Source organism: Notamacropus eugenii, chromosome 1 (genome assembly GCF_028372415.1).
Source record: "Notamacropus eugenii isolate mMacEug1 chromosome 1, mMacEug1.pri_v2, whole genome shotgun sequence".
Taxonomy (NCBI): domain Eukaryota; kingdom Metazoa; phylum Chordata; class Mammalia; order Diprotodontia; family Macropodidae; genus Notamacropus; species Notamacropus eugenii.
In genome coordinates, this window is record NC_092872.1 from 665,949,748 (window position 1) to 665,975,713 (window position 25,966).

A 25,966-nucleotide genomic window follows, 5' to 3' on the forward strand; every position below is an offset into this window, starting at 1 on the left:
CACGGGTCTAATAACAGTGCATTATTAATGTGCCTATCCTTTCACTGTTCTCCAACCTTGACTATTCTGATTTTTTATCACCTTGTGATTTGTGTTTTCTATCATCTTATCTATGTTAATTTGCTAGCTATAAGGTGAAACCTCAGTTGAAAATATCGTTTGGTTTAACTCCTTAATTTTCTCCCCTTTCCCCAAGAGAAGATCCCTGGTCCCCTCTACCAAACTTTCCTGTTTCTGTCAGAGACACCACCATTCTTCCAGTCTCCCAGTTCTTTAAGCTTACCATTATTCTTGGCACCTTATTCTCCCTTATCCCACAAAGCCATTTAGTTGCCATAGTTGATTCTGCCTCCCTATCATCTCCCCCATCTGTCCTGTTTTCTCTACTTACACAGCTACTGCTACAATTCAGGTCCTTACTTCCTCTGGCATGGATTATGAAGTGTATTCAAGTCTTTACACCACTCCAATCTATTCCCCACACAGCTAGCCACCAAAGTGATTTTTCTTAAATTCAGATCTGAGTATCTCACTCTCTTACAGTAAACTCCAGTGGCTCCCTAGGATAACATTAACACTTCCATTTGACTTTTAAAGCCCTTCACAACAGTGATATATAAATGTAAGGGCCCCAACCTACCTTTCCAGTTATCTGTTCCCCTTCCCATATTCTCTACTCTAGACAAACTGTACTTCTCTGTTCCTCACACTTGGCATTCAATCTACCAGCTCCATGTTGGTGTTGGCATTGGCCATTCCCCATTCTTGGAATACACTCCCTCATCACTTCTGTCTCATAGAAGCCCCAACTTCCTTCCAGACACAGCTCAGGCACATAGAGATTTCCTGATTCCCCACAACTGCTGATGGCCTCTCTGTCTAACATGTATTTAACTGCCTTGTATTTATTTTGCATTTGTTCTGCATGCATTCATTCTGCATATACATACATACATACATACATACATACATACATATTCTATGGGAAGGATAACAGTCTTTTCTATGTTCTACATTCTATGGGAAAGGTAACGTATGCATGGATATATACACTACATGTATATGTTTATCTAAATATCTACATTCTATGAGGAAGATGATGTATATAATGTATACATACACATACATTGTATGTACCTATTATATGGGATACATTTTGTATATTTTAGTGTTTATAATGTATATGTATACACGTTATATACACTATTTTACACGGTGTATATATGTATATGTATTCTTATGTACACATTATATTATGTACATATAATGTGTATGTAGCTTTACATAGACTTGTGACATGTGACATACATGGCCTCTTGGCTAGTCCATGAACAAGGCCCTCTGTCTCTAGCTTAGGCTTTGAGCATTCTCTCTGGCTTGTCCTCCTTGCCTGGAACACCCCTCCCCTCCCACTACGAATGTCTCCAACTGCCTTTTAGTCTCAACTAAAATTCCATCCCTGACCCCTCTTTATCCTCTATGTAACTTGTTTTGCATGTATTTGTGTACGCAGTATCTCCTCCTTAGACTGTAAAGTCCATGAGGGCAGGGGCTGTCTTTTTCCTCTTTTTGTATCCCTAGCACTTAGCGTAGTGCCAGGTGCTTAATCAGTTGTATTGATCAATATGTACATATCACGTACATTTTATAATGTGTGTAGGATGTACACATGTATGTCAACATTGTATTTATTACATACATGTCTATAATGTGTGTGAACATATGCATGTCATGTACATATGATTTCTATAATTTATATGGCTATGTATTATATACGTTGTGTGTATGTATAAATATATATAAAATGTTATGTTCCCCACAGAACGTAAATGTGATATATATTATCCCCAAATAATGTGTGTGTATGATATATAATGTATGTGTGTGATACACGATACATAATGTGTATCACACACAGGGACACACGGAACATAAGCTCTTTGAAGTTAAGGAAGGATGGATTGTTCCTCTCCTTTGCCTCCAGCATTGCCCATCATAAAGTATATGTTTAATAAATGTTTTCAATTGATTGATTTTCCAAATGAATAAACTGAGGTCTAGGGCAGGGAGGCCAGTGATTTGCTCAGCTTCACACACCTGCTTATTCAGACTCATTCTAGAATATTATGTTGTGTATCTAACAGTTACCTTGGTGGCGTTGAGCCAAATTGAGTGTGTTTGTTTATGGAATGTAGAGCTAACATTATGGGGCTGGTCTAGCCAAACTGGCTGGCTGGTTGCTCCCTGAACAGAACAATTTCCATCTCCCAGGTTTTGCCCAACCCCAGCAGGCCTTGTGATGCCCCTCTAGGCTCTGAACCTGCCTCACTTTAACGCTTACAATTAATGGCTTCTTTGGTGGCCCAGCTCCCCTGCCTCCTCTCCCCAAAATCTTTCCTTGCCCTGTTAGTCCCTCCTCCTTTCTCAAATGATCAGTTTTAACCTGTTTGCACAAGTTATTATCTCTCAAATATAAAGTGAGTGCTTTAAGGCAGAAACTATTTTGGGTTTGGTCTTTGTAAACCCAATTATTCAGCACAATGCCCTGCATATGATGAGTACTTAATCAACGGTAGATCTGATTTGAACATTCATAGGCTGTGGAATGACCAAGAGAGGCTTTTGACCTGGGAAATGTGCAGTCCAATTAGTAGAAAAACTAAATTTTAGACTTCTTTAAAAAATGCAACTCATTTAACTTTTGAGCATGCCATTTATTCTGAGCATAAAACAAAGACTTCTCTGTTTGATTTTTAAAACCCTTCCCAACTCATCCCCAACTTATCTTTCTAGTTAGTAAATGCCCCAAGTCCCTGTACAATGGAAGCTCCATGTGGTTGGGGACAGTTAGGTTTCTTTTTATTATCTTTGTACACAGTGCAGTGCACATAGTAGCTGTTTCAGAATAAAATTTAAAATGTGCTTCTAGGAAAGAAGTTATTGTAGGCTAATTATGTCTCCTTGTGATCACTATTCAATTACTTAGTAAACCTTTTTAGGTCCAAGAAAGATACAGTTCTCACCAGCTCAATCCAAAGTGTCACAAATACTGAACCCACTAAATTCCAAATGAATGATATTGTCCCGTCTTTGAGTTGTCTTCCAGATTTAGCAATGGTCCTAGCAAACACGGCACTCACATTTTGCAATAACATGCAGAATCACGGGGAAGGGAATCAGAGACCCAATCATGAACAGGAGAGCAGCCGTGTCCATGAAGGAGCGCTGGATATCTCCATGGCCATAATATAGAAATCCAATTATCATGGACATCACAAGAGCCTCTAGCCCATTGATCAGCAATGTTGACAGGTCCCTGAAGTCATTGGAAATCTGTCGACTTAAGAAGCATGACACCAAATTAGCAGCAGTGAGAGTGATGACCTTCCCCCCGTGACCTAACTGAGAGCATCCTGCTTCTCATTTGCAGATCAGGGGTTGTTTTGTATTATAGTTATCTATCTAAAATCAACAAGCATTTATTAAGCACTTACTATATGCAATGCACATTTCTGGGCACTAGGGACATATTAATAGTCACCACCTTCAGTGAGCTTACAGGGAAGAATGCAGCATGTATCTTAGCTCCTTTCTAGCCAGAAAGCACCAAGAGGACATAACATAATAAGTGTTATGTCTAGTTATTATCTAAGATTAACACCTCCCCCATAACTCAGTATTATAGTGCACTGCACACAGTAGTCCCTTAATAAATATTCATTGAGTTGAAGTGAATTGCTTTTAGGTGAACTCCACTTTCTTCTGAAACATAAGAGATGGGTCTCTTGTTGCTTCATGTGGGACACGATTACCTATTGCTAGAACTTACCTCTGGGCACAGTGCCTGGCATTCATAGGTGCTTAAAAATTGTTTATTGACTGACCACCATCAAAATGCTTAAATGCAAATTTTCCTCTTAAAACCAACTACAGAAGTCTTTGAATTACCGAATGAGAATGGCAAACTGCTGTATTGTCCCTGGTAGCTGGTGGTAAGAAGGGGACGATGGTAAGTTAATGGTCTTCTCTGAAATGATATGAGACCTGTCAGAAAGCAGAGAACAGGGCCAGGGTCTTTGTTTCCAGCAAATGCCTCCAACAAGCAAATGAGGGGCCCTTCTCTGCCATTCGCTTGCCTTACCTTGGCTCCATGGACACATTCAGCATACTTTCCTCTTCAGCAGCTCTCCACAAGAAGTCATCAAAGTCTCGAACCTTCTCCAGAAACAAGGTAGCAAGGGACTTGACCTTCTCACTGCTGGTCATCTCCCGTTGTCTGTCCTTTCTGTCGATGCTGGTCAAATCAACTGTAAGAGATGTGACTATCATGGTGTACAGGCTAGAGAATCATCAGATATCAAGTACACACACACACACACACACACACACACACACACACACACACACACACAGTTAAAATTGACCCTAACACTGGTCCTAGAGTCAGGAGGACCTAAGTTCAAATCCATCCTCAGACCACTACTAGCTGTGTGACCCTAGGCAAGTCACTTAACCCCAACTGCCACAAAAAATAAAAGAGACCCTATAATTTTCTGATTATAATAATTATACTTGTGTTCTCCCCTGTGTAAATAAGGAGTTGACAATCACTGGGGTGTGATGGAAAGACAGCTTGGTGTTGTCAGAGTCAGGACCCTAACACATCTTTCTGACTCCAAGTCATGAGTTCTATCCCCTGTACCTGATAATAGCATTGCCTTTTTTCCAAGAATTATGAGAAATATATTTCTAAATCTTAAAACACTATATGTGACTTATAATAGTGTCTGACATTTATATAACACTTAATGTTTTTGTTTTGAAGGCAATCGGGGTGAAGTGACTTACCCAGAGTCACACAGCTAATAAGTGTCTGAGGCCAAATTAGAACTCTGGTCCTCCTGACTCCAAGGCTGGTGCTCTCTCCACTGTGTCACTCAGTTGGCACTTACATAAAGTTTGCAAAGTGCTTTACGTTAATTATCTCATTTAATCCTCACCAACAGCCCTATGAGGTAGGTGCTGTTTTTATTCCCATTTTATTGGCAAGGAAACTGAGGCCAATAGAGGTTAAGTGACTTGCCTAGGATAATACAGCTAGATTCAGAGGCAAGATTTGAACTCAAGGCCTCCTGACTGAAGGTTTATTAAATCACATTGCCTTTACTATCATTAATAATAAACCATTTTGAAGACAGGGAAATTGAGGTATGGAGAAGTTGATTTATTCAAAATAATAAAGTCAATAAGTAACTGTGAATAGAACCTAGGTGTCATTACTTTCTTGATACATAATAATATTATTATATAATAATTATATAATAGGTTATATAAATATTGTTATATATCACATAACATATAGAATATATTAATATTATCTAATAATCAATAATAAGAAAAATAAATAGCTTTTATTTGCATCAAGTTGAACTTCACAACAGCCCTGTGAGGAAGGGGCTATTATTTTCCCATTTTACAGATGAGAAAACCAAGCCTGAGAGTCTGAAGTGATTTGCCCATGGTGGGTCACATGGCTAGGGAAGGTCTGAGTCAGGACTTAAACTCTGGTGTTTCTGACACCAAGGTTAGTATTCTATACACTGTACCACCGAGCTGCCAAACTATTCCTCTCTCCCAGCTTTCCTTTAGTTGTGGAACCCACATCAGTACACTTTTCTCTCCCAAATCCCTACTCCTACCTGTAGGCTTATCAGTTATTACTGTGCTAACTCTGAGTAACTCTATGATAGGCATGTACTCAGTTCTTGAATTCAACCAATCCATCAATAAGCATTAATTAAGGGCTGACTTTGTGCTAGGTACTCTGCTAGGTGTTGGGGATATAAATACAGAGAATGAAATGATCCCTACTGGAAAACAGCTTTCATTCTAGTGAGGAAGACATATACATATATATATGTAAATATATAGAGCATAAAGAAAATTAATACAAATAAATGCACAGTATTTAAATAAAAGGTAGCAAGGGAGGGAGGGAAGGCACTAGCTGTTGGGAAGGATCAGGAAAAGATTCCCATAGAATATGGCACTCAAGCTACATCTTAAAGGAAGAGAGGCACTTCATGGGGAAGAAGGAAGGAAGGTACATTCCAGGCTTATGGGATGGCCAGTACAAAGGCGTTGGAGATAATGGGAGAGAAGACCAATCTGGTTGGGCCAAAGAATGCAGGAAAGAAATAATGTTTAATGAGACTGCAAAGATAGTTTGGAGCCAGGTTAAGAAGGGTTTTAGAAGCTAAACAGAGGAGTTTATATTCTATCCTAGATGTACTGGCAAGCTATTGGTGTTGATTGAGTACAGGAGTTACATGGTCAGATAGGCCTTTACGGAAAATTGCTTTAGTATCTATATGTGTAAGATGGACTGGGATGAAGAGTGACATGAAGTAGACAGACCAGTTAGGAGGCTGTCAAAGGAACCTAGGTGATGAGGGTCTGAGTCAAGATGGTACCCGTGTGAGAGCAGGGGCAGATGTGAGGGTAGAAAAGGCAACATTGGGCACCTGATTGAATATGTGGGGAGAGTAAGAGGGAGGAGGCAAGGCTAAATCACCCTTTCCCAGGGATTAGGCTCTTTTGGCCCTGATAGACAGACCCCTTCTAGATACATAGTAAGCCATATCTCTCTCATCACAAGCTCCTGCTACACTTCTGCCTTCCTTTGGGGTGCCTTTCCCTACAAGATCACAAGGGCATTGCTATGGATCATGTTCCCTTCCACACCAGAACATAAAGTCATCCACCGAATATGGGGTCTCTGTCCTGACTGCTGTGTACCTCCCAGGTGACAGTAGTCATGATTTCTCAGTCCAGGGTGACACATGGAGGACTGGGCTCCCAATTCAGGGCCTGCTGTGGGGCAGAGGGCATTGATCTTTCTAGGAGACAGTCTGATAAAGCCTGTTGGCCCCTTCTCAAAATAATGTTTCTAACAGCATAAAATAAAATGCACGGAATAAATAATAAAAGAAGGAATTATATTAAAATAGGGCTATCAGATGATTAAAAATAAGTTCATGGACCACCAATTACGAAGCACTGATCTAGGGCAATGGGAGGCAATACAACACCTGCTTCCATAGATGCTTCCTTTAAATATCTCTTTGCCCCATGATGTTAAATCTCTCATGTAGTCACAGCCTGCAAGACTTCATCCAAACCCCAGCACAGACTGGGCTTTCCATCTGGCCAACAGGATACCAAAATCCAGATAAGGTTCTCTCACTAATGCGTTTGGAAAGAACACTGTCTGATATGCAAATGACTGTCTGGCCACATACTGCGCACATAAGAAGAGCTAACATTTATACAGCGCTTACTATTTACCAGATACTGTGCTCAACACTTTCCAATTTTTGTCTTACTGGGTCCTTACAACAACCCTGGGAGGGGGAGGAGTATCATTATTATCTTCATTTTATAAATGAGAAAACTGAGACAAACAGAGGTTTAATGACTTGCCCAGGGTCACACTGTTACTAAGTGTCTGGGGTCATATTTGAACTCAGGTCTTCCTGATACCAGGCCCAGTGCACCATCCCCTGCTCCACAGCTTTATAAACGTGCATCAGCAGTTAGCATTTGCTTCTCATGGAACCTTTCCCAAGAAGTTCATGGCTCCATGGCCTGATTCATGAGCAGCTATCTCTCTGTCTCTAAGGGCCAAATTCCAATCAGTTGTCCTAACTGCTTAGGCACTCCAAAACCTGGGGGAGCCACATGACCACAAGGTCTACCCATAGCATCTTGAAACTTTGGCAAAGACTTCCCAGATTAGCCTACACTATAGGAGATAGAGTTGTGTTGGTACATAAGGAAGTGAAGGCCCACCTGCTAGAGTGGAAATAACCCTACATCAGGACTTCAGGAGATGTGGGTCCTAATCTCTACCCAGTTTTGTGATTTTGGCAACTCAAACCTCTGAGCCTCAGTTTCCACTTTTGAAAAAAAAAAATTTTTTTTTTTTTTAGTTTTTTCTATTTATTTGAAGCACAGTAAAAAAAATTGGTACACTTTGGGAATTCAATGGCACAAGGTACACTGCCATAACTTTAGGGACGTTATACATCTAAAAAAGCTAGATTTTCTCCCTTTTTGAAACACTGCATTACATAATTTTACTCGCCCAAACAGACCATTTACAAATATTAGGTCAATAAATTTCTAACATCCATAAAAATGTAGCTTTCTTATTAAAATGCAAGAATTAAAAAGATCGGTGTCTAAACAAGAAAAGACAAAAAACAAACTGGAATGAAAGCCTAGATACATCTAAAATCGGGGCTTTTTGTTTGGGCCTTCATATTCTTCTCTCCCTCTACCATATCCTGGAGTTCCAGGTCCCATTCCTCTAGGGCCCTGCCCACCCACAGGCCCAGCTCCTCCCTGCCCAAAGCGCTCAGTACGCATGTCACTTCCCATCATGGAACCACTCAGGGCTGTTGGTGGAACTCCAGGGCTGGCCTCATAGCCTATGCCACCACCACCTAGAGGTGGAAATTTCTGGCTTCCTGAGCCATAGGGATCTCCCATGTTCATTGTTCCTGCACCCATTCTTATCTCTCTCTCACGTGGATCCATGTATCCCATCCGACTATAACTTTCTTCTCTTTGGCGTCTCATTTGCTCTTCCATCTCATGTTGGCGAATCATCATTTCTTCTTCTCTTCTACGCCGCTCTTCCTCTTGCCTTAACTGTATTTCTTTGCGTTTCTGCATTTCTTGATTGTGAAGTTCCTCCATCCGTCTTAGCTCTTCTTGACACCTCATTAGATCCTGGAGTAGAAGATTTGCCTGATGCTCGTGATATGCATCTTCCATTTCACTTTCCAGTTTGTCTTTTGCATCTTTCTTGTTTTTCTCAACCTGCTCCCTTTGCTGTTTTTCCATTTCATCTAAAGACTTCCATCTCTGGGAATATTCAAACTCAAAAGTCCCATGCTGAGCAAAACGTGGAGGGTTCTCTCTCTCCTTTTGATACATTGGATTCTTCTGTGCAAGCTTTTCAGGAAGACCATCTTCATCATCTAGTTGCTCAAGTGGTTCCACAAAGACTGGACGAGGAGTTGTTGTCAACAAAAACACTCCTTCACTGCATCGTTCAAATGCTTTTCTTGCAGCTGGCTTAGAAGCAAATTCAACTATGCCTTTTCCCGTAGATCTTCCTCGATCATCCACAATTACGACAGCCCTTTCAATAGGTCCAAATTGGCCGAATGCTTCTTCCAATAATTCATTGGAAACATACGGTGAAAGATTTTGTACAGAGAGGGCAGCTGCATGCGTGGCAAAACGAACACGAAGTTGTCTCCCTCTCATGGGTGTATCATCAAGTTCTGCTTCTGCAATTTCTGCCGGGGCTCTAGATTCCAGTTTGATGAAACCGAATCCTTTGCCTTTGTTAATAAAGACTTCACCAGGTTCTCCATATTTAGCAAATAATCTTTTAAAGTCTTCATCTGTAATATCAGCTGGCAGATTTCCAACAGATAACCTACATCGCTGTGTATAAGTTTTCTCGCCAGGCCTCCTCAACAGAGACAAATTTGCTTTAAAGCCCTCCGAGTCCGAGATCTTCTCTTAACGGCGGCCCGCAGGCCCGCCGGGCGAGGGCCCCTGGTGGTGGGGCGGCGGCGGGGGCTGTTGCTGGTGGTACGGCGGGTGGTGCTGACTGAGGCTGGCGTCGAAGAAGTCTGGTGAGGGCCCCCGGGGGGGGGGGGGGGGGGCCGACGGTCCGGAGGAGGCCTGGGAGGCCGCAGAGCCGGGGCCGGGAGGACCCCGCGAAGCCTGGGGGCGGCCACTTTTGCAAAATTGAGAGGAGTGGGAAAACAGACTGAATGATCTATTAGGACTTATCCGATTCTCAATCTATGACCCTGGGCCAAGGTGAGTCATGAAGGCTCAACCCAGGAGGACTTTCTTCACTATGCATTTTCACTGGTCTTCAGGTGATGAAGTTGCAAGGTCCCCTGCCCTTCCTGTCTACCCTCATCTGCCCACACTATCAATCAGCAAAGTGCCTACTGTGTGCTATAGGAATACATAAAAAGAGGCAAGGAGCTTACAGTCCAAAGGGGGAGACAACATGCAAATAAAGATATACAAAGCAAGTCAAATACAGGGCAAACAGGAAATACCGAACAGAGAAATAATTAGCAGACAGAAGGCACTAGAACCCGAATCCACATGTGGTCTGCCCAAAGGAGGCTTGACCAGCAGACTCTCATATGTCCTGCCAAACTCACTCGGGAGTTCATTTTTTATGAAGGAATATCCTCATTTTTTTCTTCTGCTTTGATTAATGTTTCTCCACCACCTTCTCTCCCTCCATTCTCTCCTCTACCCCTTTTCCACCTTCCCACTTCTATTATCTTGCTTAAGCAGGGATAAATAATGCTCAAGAAAATTCTATAAAATTGTTCATCTGGTTCAGGCCCAAGACTTATCATTTCATTGATGTCAAGAATATTCATGAGGAAACTCCCTCTTGTAAAGCTGGTTGGCACTTGAGAGGTTAGGACATTTGTCCAAAATCACACAGCCCACAGATTAGTGGGACATAAACTTTGGCCGTCTTGGTTTTCAGGCTAGCTTGCTATCCACTCTATCAAGCAACCTCTCCTATGATGGATATTCTAAAAAAGTGGTGGGTGGAGAGAGATTTTTCTTCAGGATAACAGTAGCAGAATTAAGCAACCACGCTGTCAGTAGAGCCCAGGACTCTCCAGGCTCCTCAGTGTCTAAAGAGGCTCTGTCTGTATCTGGCTGTCAAAGCTACTAGATGAATCTGATTTCTAACTCCAGATGGAGGGTTACATCAGGTTGGGTAGATTCAGGCTTGTAAGCTGATCATATCCTCTGTCTCCTTTATCTCTGGGCATATTAACAAAATAATGATAGAAAAAAAGTGCAGAAATTGAACGTAGGGCACTGAACTGCTGGCATCACTGTAATTTATACTACACTCTCATATCCAAGAGCTAAGTCTGTGAAGACTGACTCCTTGCTTAGTTGGGCACACAACAAACCAGTCAAGACCTCCCTTCCTTCTGCTCCCCTGACAAAGAATGCTTCTCTTCCACACGGCCACACACATGCACACACACATGCACACACATGCACATGTATGTGTACACACATACATATGCACACGCAGATACACATACACATATAAACCTTGCACCAACAGTGTAGCAGGGAAGAAAGAGCATTAGATTTGGACTCCCAGAGTCAGGGACAGCCAGTTGCTGCTCTAGAGCACCAGGCCTGGAGTCAGGAAGACCTGAGTTCAAATCCAGCCTCAGACACTTACTAGTTGGGTGACTCTGGGAAAGTCACTTAACCCTGTTTGCCTCAGTCTCCTCATCTGTAAAATGAGCTGGAAAAGGAAATGGCCAACCCCTCTAGTCTCTTTGCCAAGAAAACCCCACATGGGGTCACAGAGTCAGACACAACTGAAACAACTGAACAACAAAACAGAGTCAGGGGATCTAGACTCAAATTCCAACCTGGCTATGGAATCCCATGCTGGCTATGTGACTTTGAGTAAATCACTTTATCTCATATTTGTAAAAGGAGGGTATTGGACAAAATGACTTCCAAGATCCCTTCCAACTCTAAAGCCACAACTGGAACCTGATCCTATGAGCAAGAAGGAATGAGGTGGACCCATTCCATGCCACCACTGTACCTGTGCAAAACAACAAAATTGTCTGCAAACCTCAGCTGCCAGCCTTCAGAAAGACATCTAGGCTCTGGCTTAGTCTGGGACACCTTGTTTCAGGAGCACCTCCAAGCACCACGCTGCCAGCCACAGGTGGACTAGACCCTAACTCACACAGCATGGCAGATCCCATTTTTGCTTTGGATAGGAATGGTGGGGTTCCTTGGAGGTCTAAGTCTCCCCTGTGGCCTATCAGAGTAACAGCTTCCCATCCCCTTCTGTCTGTCAGCTCCATAACAGAGAACCTCATTAGGCAGTTTGCCTTCTAAGAACCATGGGCCTATGTATATACTCTCCCACCTTACCTCCCCTCAGTGTAACACTCCTGTCTTCAGAAGTGCTGTTCAGAAAAACACTTGGTGCTAATGGGTGAAACAATTTTCCCAATGAGGCTTATCCTACAGCCAAGATGCTCAGAGAATGCCCCTGCCTCAGTACCCCTCTGTGGTGGCTCCAACCCAGATTTCTGGTTCTGCCTATAACATCAAAGGACAATTGTAAGATTACATGGTTGTCCCTTTCTCATCTCAACTCCTAAGAAAAGTTGTTTTGTTAGTAGGAATTCAAATTCCTGGGGAATACTGGAGATGTGGGAAGAGGGAAGGATTGTGGTCCACCACAAGTTCCAAAACTGTTGTGTAACTGGACTTTCACATCCCCCACACTGGAGAAACAAGGTATCTGCCTTTGAATGGCCTATGGCCAAAGGGCCCCAAAAAGCCAGCCCCTTTTCTATGAGAAGTTCTACAGCTAGGGAAGCCCCCCCATAGCTTCATGTTCTGTCCCTCCAGCATTATAACTCTTAAAAGTCCGGATCTTTCCTTCCTTTCCTCGTCTCCTTACACTTCATTGTCCTCTGTCCACTCTATAATCTAGCCATACTGGCCTCTCTGTTCCACACATAAGACACTCTACTCCCTGATTGTGCCTTCCTAGTCACCATCTTTTGTGCCTGGAACGCTCCTTCCTCATCACCTTTACCTCTTTAGTTTCCCTGGTTTTCTTCAAGACTCACCCCAAATCTCACCTTCTGCGAAGGACCTTTCCTACCCACCCTCAACTACTAGTGCCTTCCCTCTGAGATTGTTTCCCAGTTACATTGTAAATACCTTGCATATGCCCAGTAAGCGTCATGTTTGTATCCTCCATTAGAATGTAAGCAGCTGAGGACAGGAACTATTTTTGCCTTTCTTTGTATCCCCAGCACAGTGTCCGACACATAGTAAACACTTAATAAAATACTTATTGACTGCCTCTCCACAGGCAGAGTTTAGCCAGAGGCCGGGACCTCTGAGCTTCGCTGTCCCTCTGCCCGGATTCAACCTCTCTCCAACAGACCCCGTATCCGCCTCTTCTTTATCCTAGGACCTACACACAAGGACTCCCTTCCTCCTCTCTTGTGGGGAGTATCACTTCAGAGAAACAATGTACCCTACTTCAAGCTATGGCTTTGATCTCACCTTCGCTGTAATCGTCTGTTATGATAAATATTTTAAACCTTCCTAGAACCTCCCAGGACTTCAGCCGGTATATTACCTCTCATGGTAACAACATTCCTGAGCTTATCTAACTAGAATTTAAATCAGGCCTTTCATTGGTCCCAAGAGTATCTCTTCTCCAGTTTCAAGAACCCCACCCCAACCCCTCCTGGCTTTAGAATCCGGAATTTAGGAAGCAAATCAATGTTCAACAATAATCACCATTATCATATGGCCTTCAAGATTTTTCTGAGGCTTCATGACGTAATGAAAAGAACAGCAGCTTTGTAGACATGAGATCCGGATCCAAGTTCAAGTCACCCAAGGGAAAATCACTTAACCTTTCTAAATATCAACTTTCTCATCTGTAAAATGGGAATCATGATATTTGTAGTACCTACCTCATAGGAGACTGTAAGCCAGGTGCTTGAACTGTGAAATGTTCATGGATAAGTTAGCTGTTGTTTTCTGCATTGTCAGAACGGGGAAAGGAAATGCTGACTGACCATCCCAGATGAGGTACCCACATCACCCTAATCTGAAGGCTTTTGTTGACTCACCATAGAAATCTGCAGGATTGCTATACCTTGGACAGGGGTAGCCGATTTCTGTGAAATATTTCACCATGTCCCGGGCTGTTCCTGAGTAGATGGTGGTTCCGGAGGACATCAGGAGGACCAAATCAAACAACTTGAAGATATCTGAGCGAGGCTGATGGAGGGATATCATCACTAATCTGTTGCCTTTTGCTAGTCTGGATAAAGTTTTCACAAGGTTATGGGATGTGAAGCTGTCTAAGCCTGAGGTAGGCTCATCCAATATTAAGATTCCTGCCAAGTAAGAAGATCATAATGACCCATTAGGTCAGTGATTTAAGCATCACTATATAGAATGAAGTTCTGGAATAAGCCAGGTTTCTGCAACTATTCCTGAGGACTGCTCCTCACCAAGCCATGGGGACAGAGACCTAGGAAATGACAAAAGCTTCTTGCCTCCATACCTTTACCCTGCCTATCCACATTTTAACCTTTTAAAAGTTTACTAGTCTTTCAAATGCCTTTTTCCTCCATGAAGCCCTCCCCAATTCATCCCAACCTGAAAAGCTCTCTCCTTTGTAAACTCACTTTGTAGTTTATTTGTGCCCTCTTCTGTTCTTTTTGTATTATTCTATTTTGCTTTATAGATATTTTTGTACATTGTAAGCCCCCTGAGGGCAGGGAATTTATCTTATCTATTTTGTGTCTCTATTTTGTACCTCTCCCTTGTGCTTTGCTTAAAACTGTGCCTTGCTTTAAAAAAAAATTAAAAAATAGAATGAATGAAGGAAACAGATTAGAAGGCAGGGAAAAGCATACAACAAGGAGATTTTAAAATCCTTGGGTTAGGCAGGACCTTAGAGAGGAATTGTCACCAGACAGAAATTCCTCCCCTACCTATATAAATCAGAGCAAATCACAATTCTACCAGGCATGGCACAGTGCTAGGGACACACTAAAGATTTGATTGGTCCATTCTAGTTCCCTGCTATCAAGCATGACTACTGTTAAACTATTTTAAACATAAATGTATCCTAAATTTAGTAATCTCCATAAATAGACATGAGTTTATTTCTCTAAATATAATCCAACCCCCACCTCTACTCCACTGCGCATATACACAGTCTATAAGAAAATTCATAGTCTATTTCTGTGGGGAGACAGTGTGAGTTTGCACTGGCTTAAATACAGCTCAAAAGTCAAGGGTCCTACTTTGGTTGGTAGTGGTGGGGTATGAGTAGAAGACACACACACACACGTATATAGATATAGATATAGATATAGATAGCAAAGGCAGAAATATGGGCCTAGAAAGTGTAGTTACCCTCTTCTCTTAGCTTTTATTTTTATTTAACTTCATTTTTCCAGTCAAAGAGGATTTGGGGAGACAAGTGAGCTTAATTGTTCTTACTTATAGGCAGTTCCTGTTGGAAATTTTGGGATACAGTCTTCAAAATGGGTTTCAGTAGACAGGATGCCTGTCAGGGGTTAAATACGAGTTACAAAGAATTTTTAAATCTAGGGAAACTAGTTGTATAAAACAAACACCAGATACTGGAAGTTAAAAGATCAGACTTAATCTTAGCCTATAGCTCTTTGGTTGGCTTTTCTTTACTTTTCTTTTTCTTTCTTTCTTTCTTTCTTGGCTACCCTTTTTTAGATGTGATGACTTATAGTCTTAGCAAAGAACTGAAGATCTATTAGCCAGCCTTTGTCAGGCAGAGGCTTTCTAGTCACCACATTTTAGATGATGGGAGCAGAGAGACAGCAGGTAGCCCTAAAGAGCTGAAGCCCAGGGGGATGTAACAAATGCAGCTCAGCAATGAAAGAACTCAGCATAATCCTCAGCAAAGAGATGATACAATTAGGAAAGGTGACATGCACAGAAAAGAGCAGAAATATAATGCTAAAGGGAAATCACCTAAAATGTGGTGACTAGAAAGCCTCTGCCTGACAAAAGCTGGCTAATACATCTTTAGTCCACGGCCAAGACTGTGAGCCACCACATCTAAATAATAAATGAATTCATATTGGTGGGGGGCTGGTGAACTATGGTCTTGAATAAATGGAGATTCACAGAGTGTCTCAAACCTAAGGGTCCACATGTAAGAGGAGATGCTCCAGGTGGTACATTTCTATTCCCAGGCTTCTGGGCAATATTCAAAAGAGGTTTCCAGTTTCTATTCTAACATTTCTCTCACTGTTTCTGAATTAGTAAATTCCTACCCTCTCTGAACCACCTGTGAGGTTGCATAGAATAATTTATTCAGTTTGTATCCCTGAATATCTTGCTTTCAAGTAATACTAAACTCTCTTGATTCATTTTAGGATTGCACTCCTGTGGATATTTCTTCATTCCTTAATCCAGTAATTCATTCATTCATTCATTCATTAAACAAACATTGAGTAACTGCATGCAATGTATAAAACCCTGTGGAGGATATAGGAAGAATAAAGGCATGGTCTTTTCCCTCATGGAATTTTATTGGATTTGACAACTTGACTGGACACGGGAGGCAAGGAACAAAGATGTCAACAATCTAATAAAAGAGATTACACACACACACAATGTACAGACATGAACACACATGGACACACACATTATGCATGTGTGTGCATGTACTTATATGCATGCTCATGTGTGTACTCTTTCCTATTAGACTGTAAGCTCCATGAGGGAAAGGACCATGCCTTATTCTTCATAATATGTATGTGTGCATACATATATGTGTGTAAGTATATATGCATAAATATATGTGTGTGTGTGTGTATATATGTGCTCATACACACACACACACACACACACATATACAAGGTAGTAAATGTGACCTGAGAGAGGTTCATGCAAAGTACTCTAGAAATTCAGAGAAGGGAAAGTCCACTTCCTACTAAGCATATTTAAGACATCATGGTATAAGAGAGCATTGGACTGGGAGTCAGAAGGCCAGGATTGAGTCTCACCTCGACCTTGAGCAATTACTTGAACTTCCTGACACTCAGTTTCCTCCTCTGTAAAATAAGTGCAATAGTCCCTGTTCTCATGCTGATGTAGGATTATGATGAAAAAGATCAACACAAATATAAAAATATAGGTAAACTCTAAATCTATACAAATGCGAAGTATTATTATTATTCATCATTATTAACGATGATAATACATCATTAAATTAGATTTGAAAGATGGGTAGGAATTCGCTAAGAAGAGTAAGGAGAGAGGCGGAGGACATTCCAAATAAAAGGAACAGCCTAAGCAAAGACATGGCAGTAGGAAGCTAAAGGTGAGAGAGATCTAGATAGAATCAAAAGCTGCATTTGAAGAAGATAAACCTCACAGTTGTGTATAGCATAAAGTAGGGACTGAAAGATCAGAGACAAGAGGTGGCCAAATGGCATACTGGATACAGCCCTGGGCCTGGGCTCAGGAAGACCTGAGTTTAAATCCAGTCACAGACACTTATGGCTTACTTGCCCTTAGCAAGCCACTTAACCTCTATTAGCCTTAATTCACTGGAGAAATGGCACTACTTCAGTATCTTTGCGAAGAAAACCCCATGGATGCTATGGTTCATCAGGTCACGAAAATTTGGACACGACTGAACAACACACCAGAGGTCAGGGGACCAGTGAGGAGGCTTATTACAATAAACCAGGCAAAAGGTGATGAGAGCTTGAATGTAGACAGTGCTAATAGAGGAAACAGAGGCAAGAACTTGCTTGAAGGAAGATCAGTAGAATTTGACAACTTGCCTGGATGTGGGAGGCCAGGAACAAAGATATCAATAAGGTTTTGGGACTGAGCAAGTGAGAGAAGGAGAGTCTCTGAACAGAAAAACATATTCTAGGAGAGGGAACAGGTATTGGGGGAAGGTGACAGGCAGAGTTTTTAATTTGTTGAGTTTAAGCTGCCAGCAAGACATACTGGTGGAATTTATTGGAAACATGGGTTTTGACCTTGGGAGAAGGCAGCAGGAGATCGAGTTTGGGGAGTCATCTGCATGTAGGTGACAGATGAAGCTGGGAAGGGAAGAGCGAGAGTGAGAGTGAGAGCAGAAGGAGAAGGAGAAGGAGAAGGAGAAGGAGAAGAAGAAGAAGAAGAAGAAGAAGAAGAAGAAGAAGAAGCCAAAGATGGAATTTTGAGGCACACCAACATTTACAGGGAGGGAGGAGTACTGGCAGATGGCAGAGAGACCTACGAAGAGATCAGCAAAGTAAGAGAACCAGGGTAAAACACTTTAGCCAAGGGATGGGAGAAATTCAAGACAGAAGGGTCCACTCTGCAGTGCTGGGGTACAGAAAAGACCATTGGGCATCAGGGCCAACTTGAATAGCAGTTTATGTTTGCAAAGCACTTTATTAAAACTTTATAGAGTGCCCCAACATATATTGTCTCACTCAGTCCTAACAATGAGTCTGAGAAAGAGGCCCTATTATTTTTCCTATTTTACAGGTGCGGATGTAAGCAGGTGATTGACTTCTGCAGGGTCACAAAGCTAGTAACTGTCTAAGGCAGCACGAACTCAACTCTTCCAGACTCCAGGACCAGCGCTCTATCCACCACACCTTGTAGCTGCCTACAGATGAGGAAACAAGCTCAGACAGACATGGAGCTAGACAACACCTTGGTCTCCCAACAGACTAAAACAGTTTCAGGAGAATGGTGGTGAAAAGGAGGAACAGAAACCAGATTACAAGGAGCTGAGGGGTTCAATGGGGGAGAGACAGTGGAGGCAGGGCTGGGCCACACCTTCAATATTTATTCTAGATGCAACTGTAGTAGGGTACGTAGCTTTTAGTCTTAAAGTACTGAATGAGGCAAGAGAAAGGGAATGAAAGATTATGTAGCCTTATTCATCCAGCAACACATTTTCTGATTTTTTCAAATCCTTCTATAACATTTTGGCTTTACATATGTGATCCTCACCACAGCCTGGGAGGTAAAGATTTTTACCCATCATAAAGATGAAGAAACAGATGGGGTTAAGTGACTTATCCGGTGTCACACAGCCATTAAGTGCCTGAAGCTGCATGTGAATTCAAGTCTCCCTGATTCAAGTCTGGAGCTCTATCCACTGCCCCATCTAGCTACTTTTAGCAAAGATGGAGGGAGTTTCCATGAGTGGAGATGTTTTTCCCCACATATGGTGCCACACAAACCACCTCCTCACCAGGATTCCACAGCAGCTGTACCCCGATGCTGACCCGTCTCCTTTCACCACCGGACACTCCCCTCACATACTCATTCCCCACTCGTGTGTTGGCACACTGTCGCAGCCGAAGCTCAGCTATCACCTCTTCTACCTGAGAAGGAGGAAACAGTGAAGTCTCTGATTTCTTGCATTTCAAACATTATTCTCAGGTATCGTTTCTTCCTTCAATGGCCTTGTAATTCCCCCAGTTTCTTAATGTCAGTAGCATGTATGTATCCAAAGAGTTCCCACCTTCACCTTTGCCCCCTTTTCTCCACTCACACAGCTCCCACCCTCATTGCTTCTCACCTGGATGATTGTAAGAGCCTCTTAATTGGGCTCTTTGCCCCTCTGCCCATCCTAGTACATCCTCTAATCAAGTTGCCAAAGAGATTTCTTAAAGCATAGATATAACTAGATTACTCCATGACTTGGAGGGGGGGTCCTTTTTGAAAAATTTATTTTAAACTTAAATGTTAAAATTTAAATACACAATAAGAAAAGAAAAAGAAATATTATAAACTTAAATACAAAATTCAAAATTAAAAAATCATTTAAATAAATAAATCATTTAATTAAATAAATCAATAAATCATTTAAATAAAATTTAAATATATAATATAAATATATTTAAATAAAATTTAAATACAAAATTTTTCTTTTAGACTTAAATACTAAAACATAAATACACAATCAAAAAGAAGGAAAAAAAAAAGGATTACCATGTGCCCAGCAGAACGTAAGAGAGGATTCAGAATAGACAACAATAAACTTTCATTTCAAGAAAGCTTATATAATAAATACTGCATATTGTGTTGGGAGCTGTCCATCTTGTCTTTGCTTTCTTGTAAGGATACTTTTCTTCTCTCATGTGTGATTTTTACTTTGTGCTTCCTCCCCAGGCTATCACCTCTCTTTGTGACCCCATTAGGGGTTTTCTTGGCAAAGAGACTGGAGTGGTTAGCCATTTTCTTCTCCAGTTCATTTTACAGATAAGGAAACTGAGGCAAACAGGGTTAAGTGACTTGCCCAGAGCCTCACAGCCAGTAAATATCTGAGGCCCGATTTGAATTCTTCCTGACTTCAGGTCAGGCCTTCTATCCACTTCACCACCTAGCTGCTGAAAGTTAAAATAAGTAACACCCTCATGCCTCGAAACTGTAGGAAAAATGGTGAGGGAAGATTGATTTCACTTATTCTTGCCCTCACCCCCAAAATAGGCTCCGTGGCTTCGCCTGTGTGGAAACTCACCCCTCATCCACCCCACCCCAGCGCACTCCTCCAACACAAATCAGCTCATTCGCAACTTATTTTTTAAAGTCGTAGATTTGTCTGAAGCTCAGAAAGTGATTTGCCTAGGACCACACTGATAGCAAGCATCAGACTCAGGATTTGCACCCAGATCTGCTTGATTCTGAGGCGTGGCCTCCAACCTCCAAGCTCACGATTATTGTCATGATTCTCTGAAATGGCACGTTCGCGTACCCTCTTTTTGCGCTGGGCGTCAGAGGAGGCTCTTGGGAGCCGGAGCTTGGCCACAAACAGTAAGGTCTCCCAGACTGTCAGGTTGGGGAGCAGGTTGTCGTGCTGGCGCACGTGGGCGATGCTCTTCCTCACCAGCTGCGGTGTGCTGGGCTGACCGTTAATTAGAATCTGGCCAGACTTGATTTTACCCCCATGTTCTCGGCAGGTAATCACATCCAGCAGGAAGGATTTTCCATAACCTAGCAAGGCAAGAGACAGATTTCTTCCGTCAGAGAGCTCCAGCTCTGGTCCTGCTGAGCAGGAGCTCGGGGAAGTAGGATTGAGTGAGACAATATATGTTGAGGCACTCTAAAAAGTTTTAATAAAGTGCTTTGCAAACATAAACTGCTATTCAAGTTGGCCCTGATGCCCAATGGTCTTTTCTGTACCCCAGCACTGCAGAGTGGACCCTTCTGTCTTGAATTTCTCCCATCCCTTGGCTAAAGTGTTTTACCCTGGTTCTCTTACTTTGCCTCCTCCCGAGATACCCCAGTGCGCCCAAGTTGGGACTCTCCCAGGGCAAATGGGGCTTTATCCCGGGGCACCGACAGCGGGTGAATCTCGTTTCCACCCCGCACCTCAACTCACTTCATCTTCTGCCAGCTTGCACCTCACGTGGCTATGGCACTCATTCCTAGGGCCCACCCTGGGAATTCCCATCCCTCAGACAGGGAGGAAGACCGCACCCCTAACTCCCACCAGAGATCAGACTGCCCTCTGTCCCTGCTTTGCCTCGCCCCGCCTCCGCTCCCCCACCCCTCACCCCAAAATGAATTTACCTCACCTACTGCGATTCCCCCCTTCCACCCTGGATAAATGCCTAGCCTTGCCACAGCTGCATCAGAGGAAACCCATCAGAGTTTGGCTATCAAAGGGCCGCACTTGAGGACCTAGAGGGCCCCAGGTGGCCTCGAGCCTGCAAGTTCCCCACCTCTGCACTCTAGGAAACTCACGCTGCTGTCCTTAACTGCTCTCTAGCCTAGACACACAGGCCAGCCCTCAAGATCAACCCTCAAGATCAGCCCTGAACTTGGGATTTTTGTTGCGGCTTCAGCTTGAAGATGCCAGGGGCAAAAATGACTTCGAGTGGATTCTCACGGAGGCAAGACTCCAGGGACCATCCTTGAAGTGGCTTTACTTTTGCCAGAAAGATGCTCAGTCTCCCAACCCCACTTCCTCTTCTGGAGGAGGGCCAGAGTTAATTGCACTGTTACGCTAAACTATTTTTGGCTCCCTGACTTGCCAGCCAACGTCTAATCATTCAAATTGTATTTGGTTCAGAAGCTAGTTTTATGGGAATGACTAATTTGGAACGTTAATAAGGTGTCTTTTAAAAATGCAAAACTCCAGCTTGTTTGGAGGAGGAGCAAAAAAAGAAAAAAGAATAGGTTTAGAAATTATTTTTAAACCATAGCCCAGTAACATTCCCCTGTGTACTTTTTTTTTAAATTTAAAACAAGTGCCTTAAGACAGCCATCATTTGCTGTCCAGTTAAAGCCTTCCATTCTCAAATACCGTATTCGTTACCATTGATAAAGAGAAGTAAAGGGGGCAATTTGGATCCACTTTACAAAAGCATTCGATAAGGTGTATCACAAACTCTTAAAAAGAACCTAAGAAGCTTGGTTCCTTGGTCTCCTACAAAGGGTCGTTCTCTCGACAATCATGTGTGATTCCATTGGAATGGCTACTTTTATCAGTGATATTCCCCCAGGTACAACAACTTTGATTTCATTACTGTTTATTCCTTTGGGGTATAGACTCATTTTCTTCTTAAAGTGCTTTTTGAACCAGGGGCAAGTTCCAACATGTGTCTGAAAAATGCTTGCTCTCTGTAGGTGTCTTGTTCAGTCACCGCAGGTTATGTGATAGATACCCAGAGTTCCAACTAATGACCCCAAAACGTTTTTCTTACATGGTCAGTTATGCCTCCATCTTTAGCTTAGGGCCCCTTGACCCAGGCTTTTTTTAAGAGAAGAAAAGTGAATTTTAAAAATTCATTTAAAAGTTCAAAGCACACGATCAGCTCCAGCAAATGGGTGTTCTTAAAACATTTAGCATTTTTAGTTTTGTAAAGCTGATGTTATCTCATTTGATTTTCAACTACTCTGTGAGGTGGTGGTGGTTGTCACTTACTCTCAAAGAGGACCAAAATGGCATCACTACGCTGGAGTCAAGTTACAGTGTGTCGGACTGTGGCTGATCAGACCAACACAGGCTGGGAATGCTCTACCACAGGACCAGGCTCAAATAGCCGTTGACTGGCTATGAGTTCAAATGGGTCCTCAGAAACTTACTAGTTGTGCAACCCTGGGTAAAGCACTTAACCCTGTTTGCCACAGTTTCCTCATCTGTAAAATGAGCTGGAGAAGGAAATGGCAAACAGCCCTAACATCTTTGCCAAGAAAATCCCAAATGGGGTCAGGAAGAGCTGGACACAACTGAAAAAATGACTCAGTAACAACAGTGTGAATAAAGGGTGTTAAACTTTTCTGCGAGGGGATGAGTGTTAAACGAATAATGGGTCTGTCTCCAGTAAGTACTTATGATGCCTTTGTGTGGTGCCAGGATCATTCCCTGAAGCTAGTAGAGCCACCCTGAATAAGCACCTGTTGCTGTATGTTCTGGGATAGACATCTAGGAAGAGTCATCATTCCTTTCCATTTTGGATCCTGGGTGGAAGTGACATTGGCATTCTTGTCCCCCTCCTGTTGGGAGGAGGTGCCTACCTGAGCTCTCCATGATAGCCAGCATCTGCCCACTCCTCACTTTCAGATTCAGATTCTGGATCACAGGCACTGGGGAATCCTGGCCTCGGTTCCACATGCAAGATATTTTGAACTCAGTAAGTTGTTCATACCATGGCACCTGGCAGGCCCCATTAACCTGAGAGAAGGGAAGGATGGAGGCTCAGCATCATGTGAAAAAGTATATCATAGACCCATTGTAGACCCATCTCAATGGCCTTTGTCCAACTGCCCCCAACCACAACTAGGGTAGGGTGATTGGAGTACTGACACAAATTAGAGGAGCCAAAATTTAGAGAAATAAGCAGCAGATAGAAATATCAGAGCTTTGTACCTCATTAGCAAGGATAATGAACTATCACAAGGTAATAGTGTTTGGTGTGCTCCCTTCCCTAAGATAGCTTCTCCCTAGCCATGCCCTGCTGTAGTCCCTCCTCTGATAATACGTTTTCCAGCTGCCACTCTGAGTTTCCTGCTCTGTTGGTCTCCCTTCACGTGCAGTGTCTTGGGGTCTCTTCCCCCACCAGGCCTTGTAGTCTTCAGGTACATGGCCTTGCCCTACAAATTGAATTTATCTTTAAAAGTTTACTTGATGGTACCTTTAATGCTGTTAGGTTCCTGGCTACATTTTGTAATATTTTCTTTCCTCCCTTCTCTTGACTTTAGATGACCATGAGCATTTGAACCTTTCAGCAACTGCGTGGTGCAGTGGCTAGAGTACCTGACCTGGAATCAGGAAGATCTGATTTCAAAGCTAGCCTCAGACACTTACTAGCTCTGTGACCCTGGGCAAGCTACTTAACCCTGTTTGCCTCAGTTTCCTTATCTGTAAAATGAGCTGCAGAAGGAAATGGCAAACTGCTCTACTATCTTTTCCAAGAAAACCCAAATGGAGTCATGAAGAGTCAAATATGACTGACCAGCAACAGAACTTAAACCCTAGTGCTGCCCATATAAAACAGATGTAAAGAATAACCCATCTGCTACCTATAAAGGAATAGACAGCAGCAGTAGGTCAGACACAGATGAACCCAGAATGTGAGGTAGCTACAAGCAGATTGTTATTACCATGTATAAAACCACCATATTTGATGAAATAGTTTATTAGCCAACAAGTTTTTATTAAGCACTTACTATGTGCTAATAGGCCAAGGCCACTTCTCTAGGGTCTGGGGATACAGGTACAAGGGATGAAACAATATCTAGAATGTTCCAGGGAGCCATTCTATAGGAACAGGGCTCCATAGAGGGAGTGGAAGCCAGCTGGGTAGACACACTGTCGAGTTATAAGAAGGGCTTGGGGATAGGGGAGAAGGATTATATTGATGTGATGAGGAAGCAAAATGGGGGACTGAACTGGTCTGGTCCCAGCTGGACCAGTCAGCCATAAGTCTGGCCATAGAGTGATGGGGTTTCTTATGATATTTTAGGGATACTATCTTGAAATACATCTTGGGAGACGGATTATGTGGTTCATCCCTTTGAGAGATACCACTGTGCTGGATAGATGCACTGTCACATACAGGTGGGTTCAGCTCCCACCCCTGATACAAGTAATACTCTAAGACAGGGATTCTGACACCTATCAATGTGTTTGGTTCTGGTTTTTTTTTTTAATATTATGATTACTGTATTTCAATATAACTGGCTTCCTTTGTAATCCCTTGTATTTTATTTTACGCATTGAAAAACATTCTTCTGGAATGTCACCAAAGGGGATCATGACCAAAAAGGTTTAGAATCCCTCCTCTAAGACGAAAAATCATGGAGCAGTTGCCAATGTGCATCAGTAAAGAGACTCCTCACCTCCATGAAATCTAAGGTCCAGACTGAAAGCAAAAATGTTTCACTTTGCTAACCAAAGAATTATGAGACTGGAAAGGGAATAAATAACAGCAAACCTGAAATAAACTTGACTCCCCAGACAAGTCCATGCACCATCTTTCTGGATGATACAGGCCACGGTCCAACTCATTTGTGTGTCTTGGCCCATCCCACCCAGGCAGCCAAGTGGGATATTCCAGAGGCCCCCTTCCCAGGCTGGGCTCCCATCCATTCCCTGCCTAAGTGACAGTCAGAGGAAGAGGGAAAGAAAAGGTCTCCAGTCTTGAGTAAAGGGACCTGTGCGTTTTACAAGTACAAATGCAAAAAAAAAGGTGACTTTTCATTTTCACCAGTAAACTTTGCTTTATCTTTGCTGAATAATAGTATTTAATCCTTCCCTCTCTGAAAACCCTTAGCCTCGTCTTGTCTCTGGGCACCGCAGCCTCTAGCTGAGTTTGCTGAGGAACATTCCTGCTTCATAGCTGAGGAAATGTAAGGGATGGCTTCCTTAGAAAGAGAAATCCAACAGAAATCAGGATAAGTTTAGCATAATAGTAATAGTAACATCGCTAATATTTATGTGGTGCATTAAGATATTTATAGCCGCTTTAATATTATCTCATTTGATATCAGCTAGCATGTATATACCACTTTAAAGTTGGCAGTGTCCTCTCATTTGATAGTAATAACAATAGCTAGTATTTATATAGCACTATAACATTCACACAGTAATTTACAAATGCTATCTTATTTGATGAGGATAATAATAGCATTTTAAAATTCTATTTTAATATATTTATATTTAACGTAAAAATACATTACATTATGTTTTTTCATTTGTTCCTCACAACCACTATTATCCTCATTTTTCAGATCAAGAAACTGAGGCTGAGAGAGATTAAGTGTCTTGCCACAGTTAATAAGTATC

The 25,966-nt window shown here is 42.4% G+C and overlaps 2 protein-coding genes across 3 annotated transcripts in view; both read right to left on the reverse strand.

Annotated features, from left to right (window-relative positions):
- The window catches only part of DYNC2LI1 (dynein cytoplasmic 2 light intermediate chain 1), a 128,730-nt gene that overhangs the window by 4,278 nt on the left and 98,486 nt on the right, over positions 1–25,966 (reverse strand). For both annotated transcript variants that reach the window (XM_072635746.1, XM_072635742.1), the window contains 7 exons: positions 23,197–23,353; positions 20,429–20,667; positions 18,923–19,055; positions 13,782–14,051; positions 4,142–4,307; positions 3,949–4,044; positions 3,141–3,340 (listed from right to left, as the gene is read on the reverse strand). In XM_072635746.1, the coding sequence (XP_072491847.1) occupies positions 3,141–3,340; positions 3,949–4,044; positions 4,142–4,307; positions 13,782–14,051; positions 18,923–19,055; positions 20,429–20,667; positions 23,197–23,353 (1,261 nt within the window). The remainder of the gene's footprint in view (positions 1–3,140; positions 3,341–3,948; positions 4,045–4,141; positions 4,308–13,781; positions 14,052–18,922; positions 19,056–20,428; positions 20,668–23,196; positions 23,354–25,966) is intronic.
- Positions 7,975–11,876, reverse strand: LOC140529915 (splicing factor, proline- and glutamine-rich-like). The gene is given in 2 exon segments (XM_072648960.1): positions 7,975–9,820; positions 11,794–11,876. Coding segments are annotated over 2 exon segments (1,611 nt in total). The 3' UTR covers positions 7,975–8,292.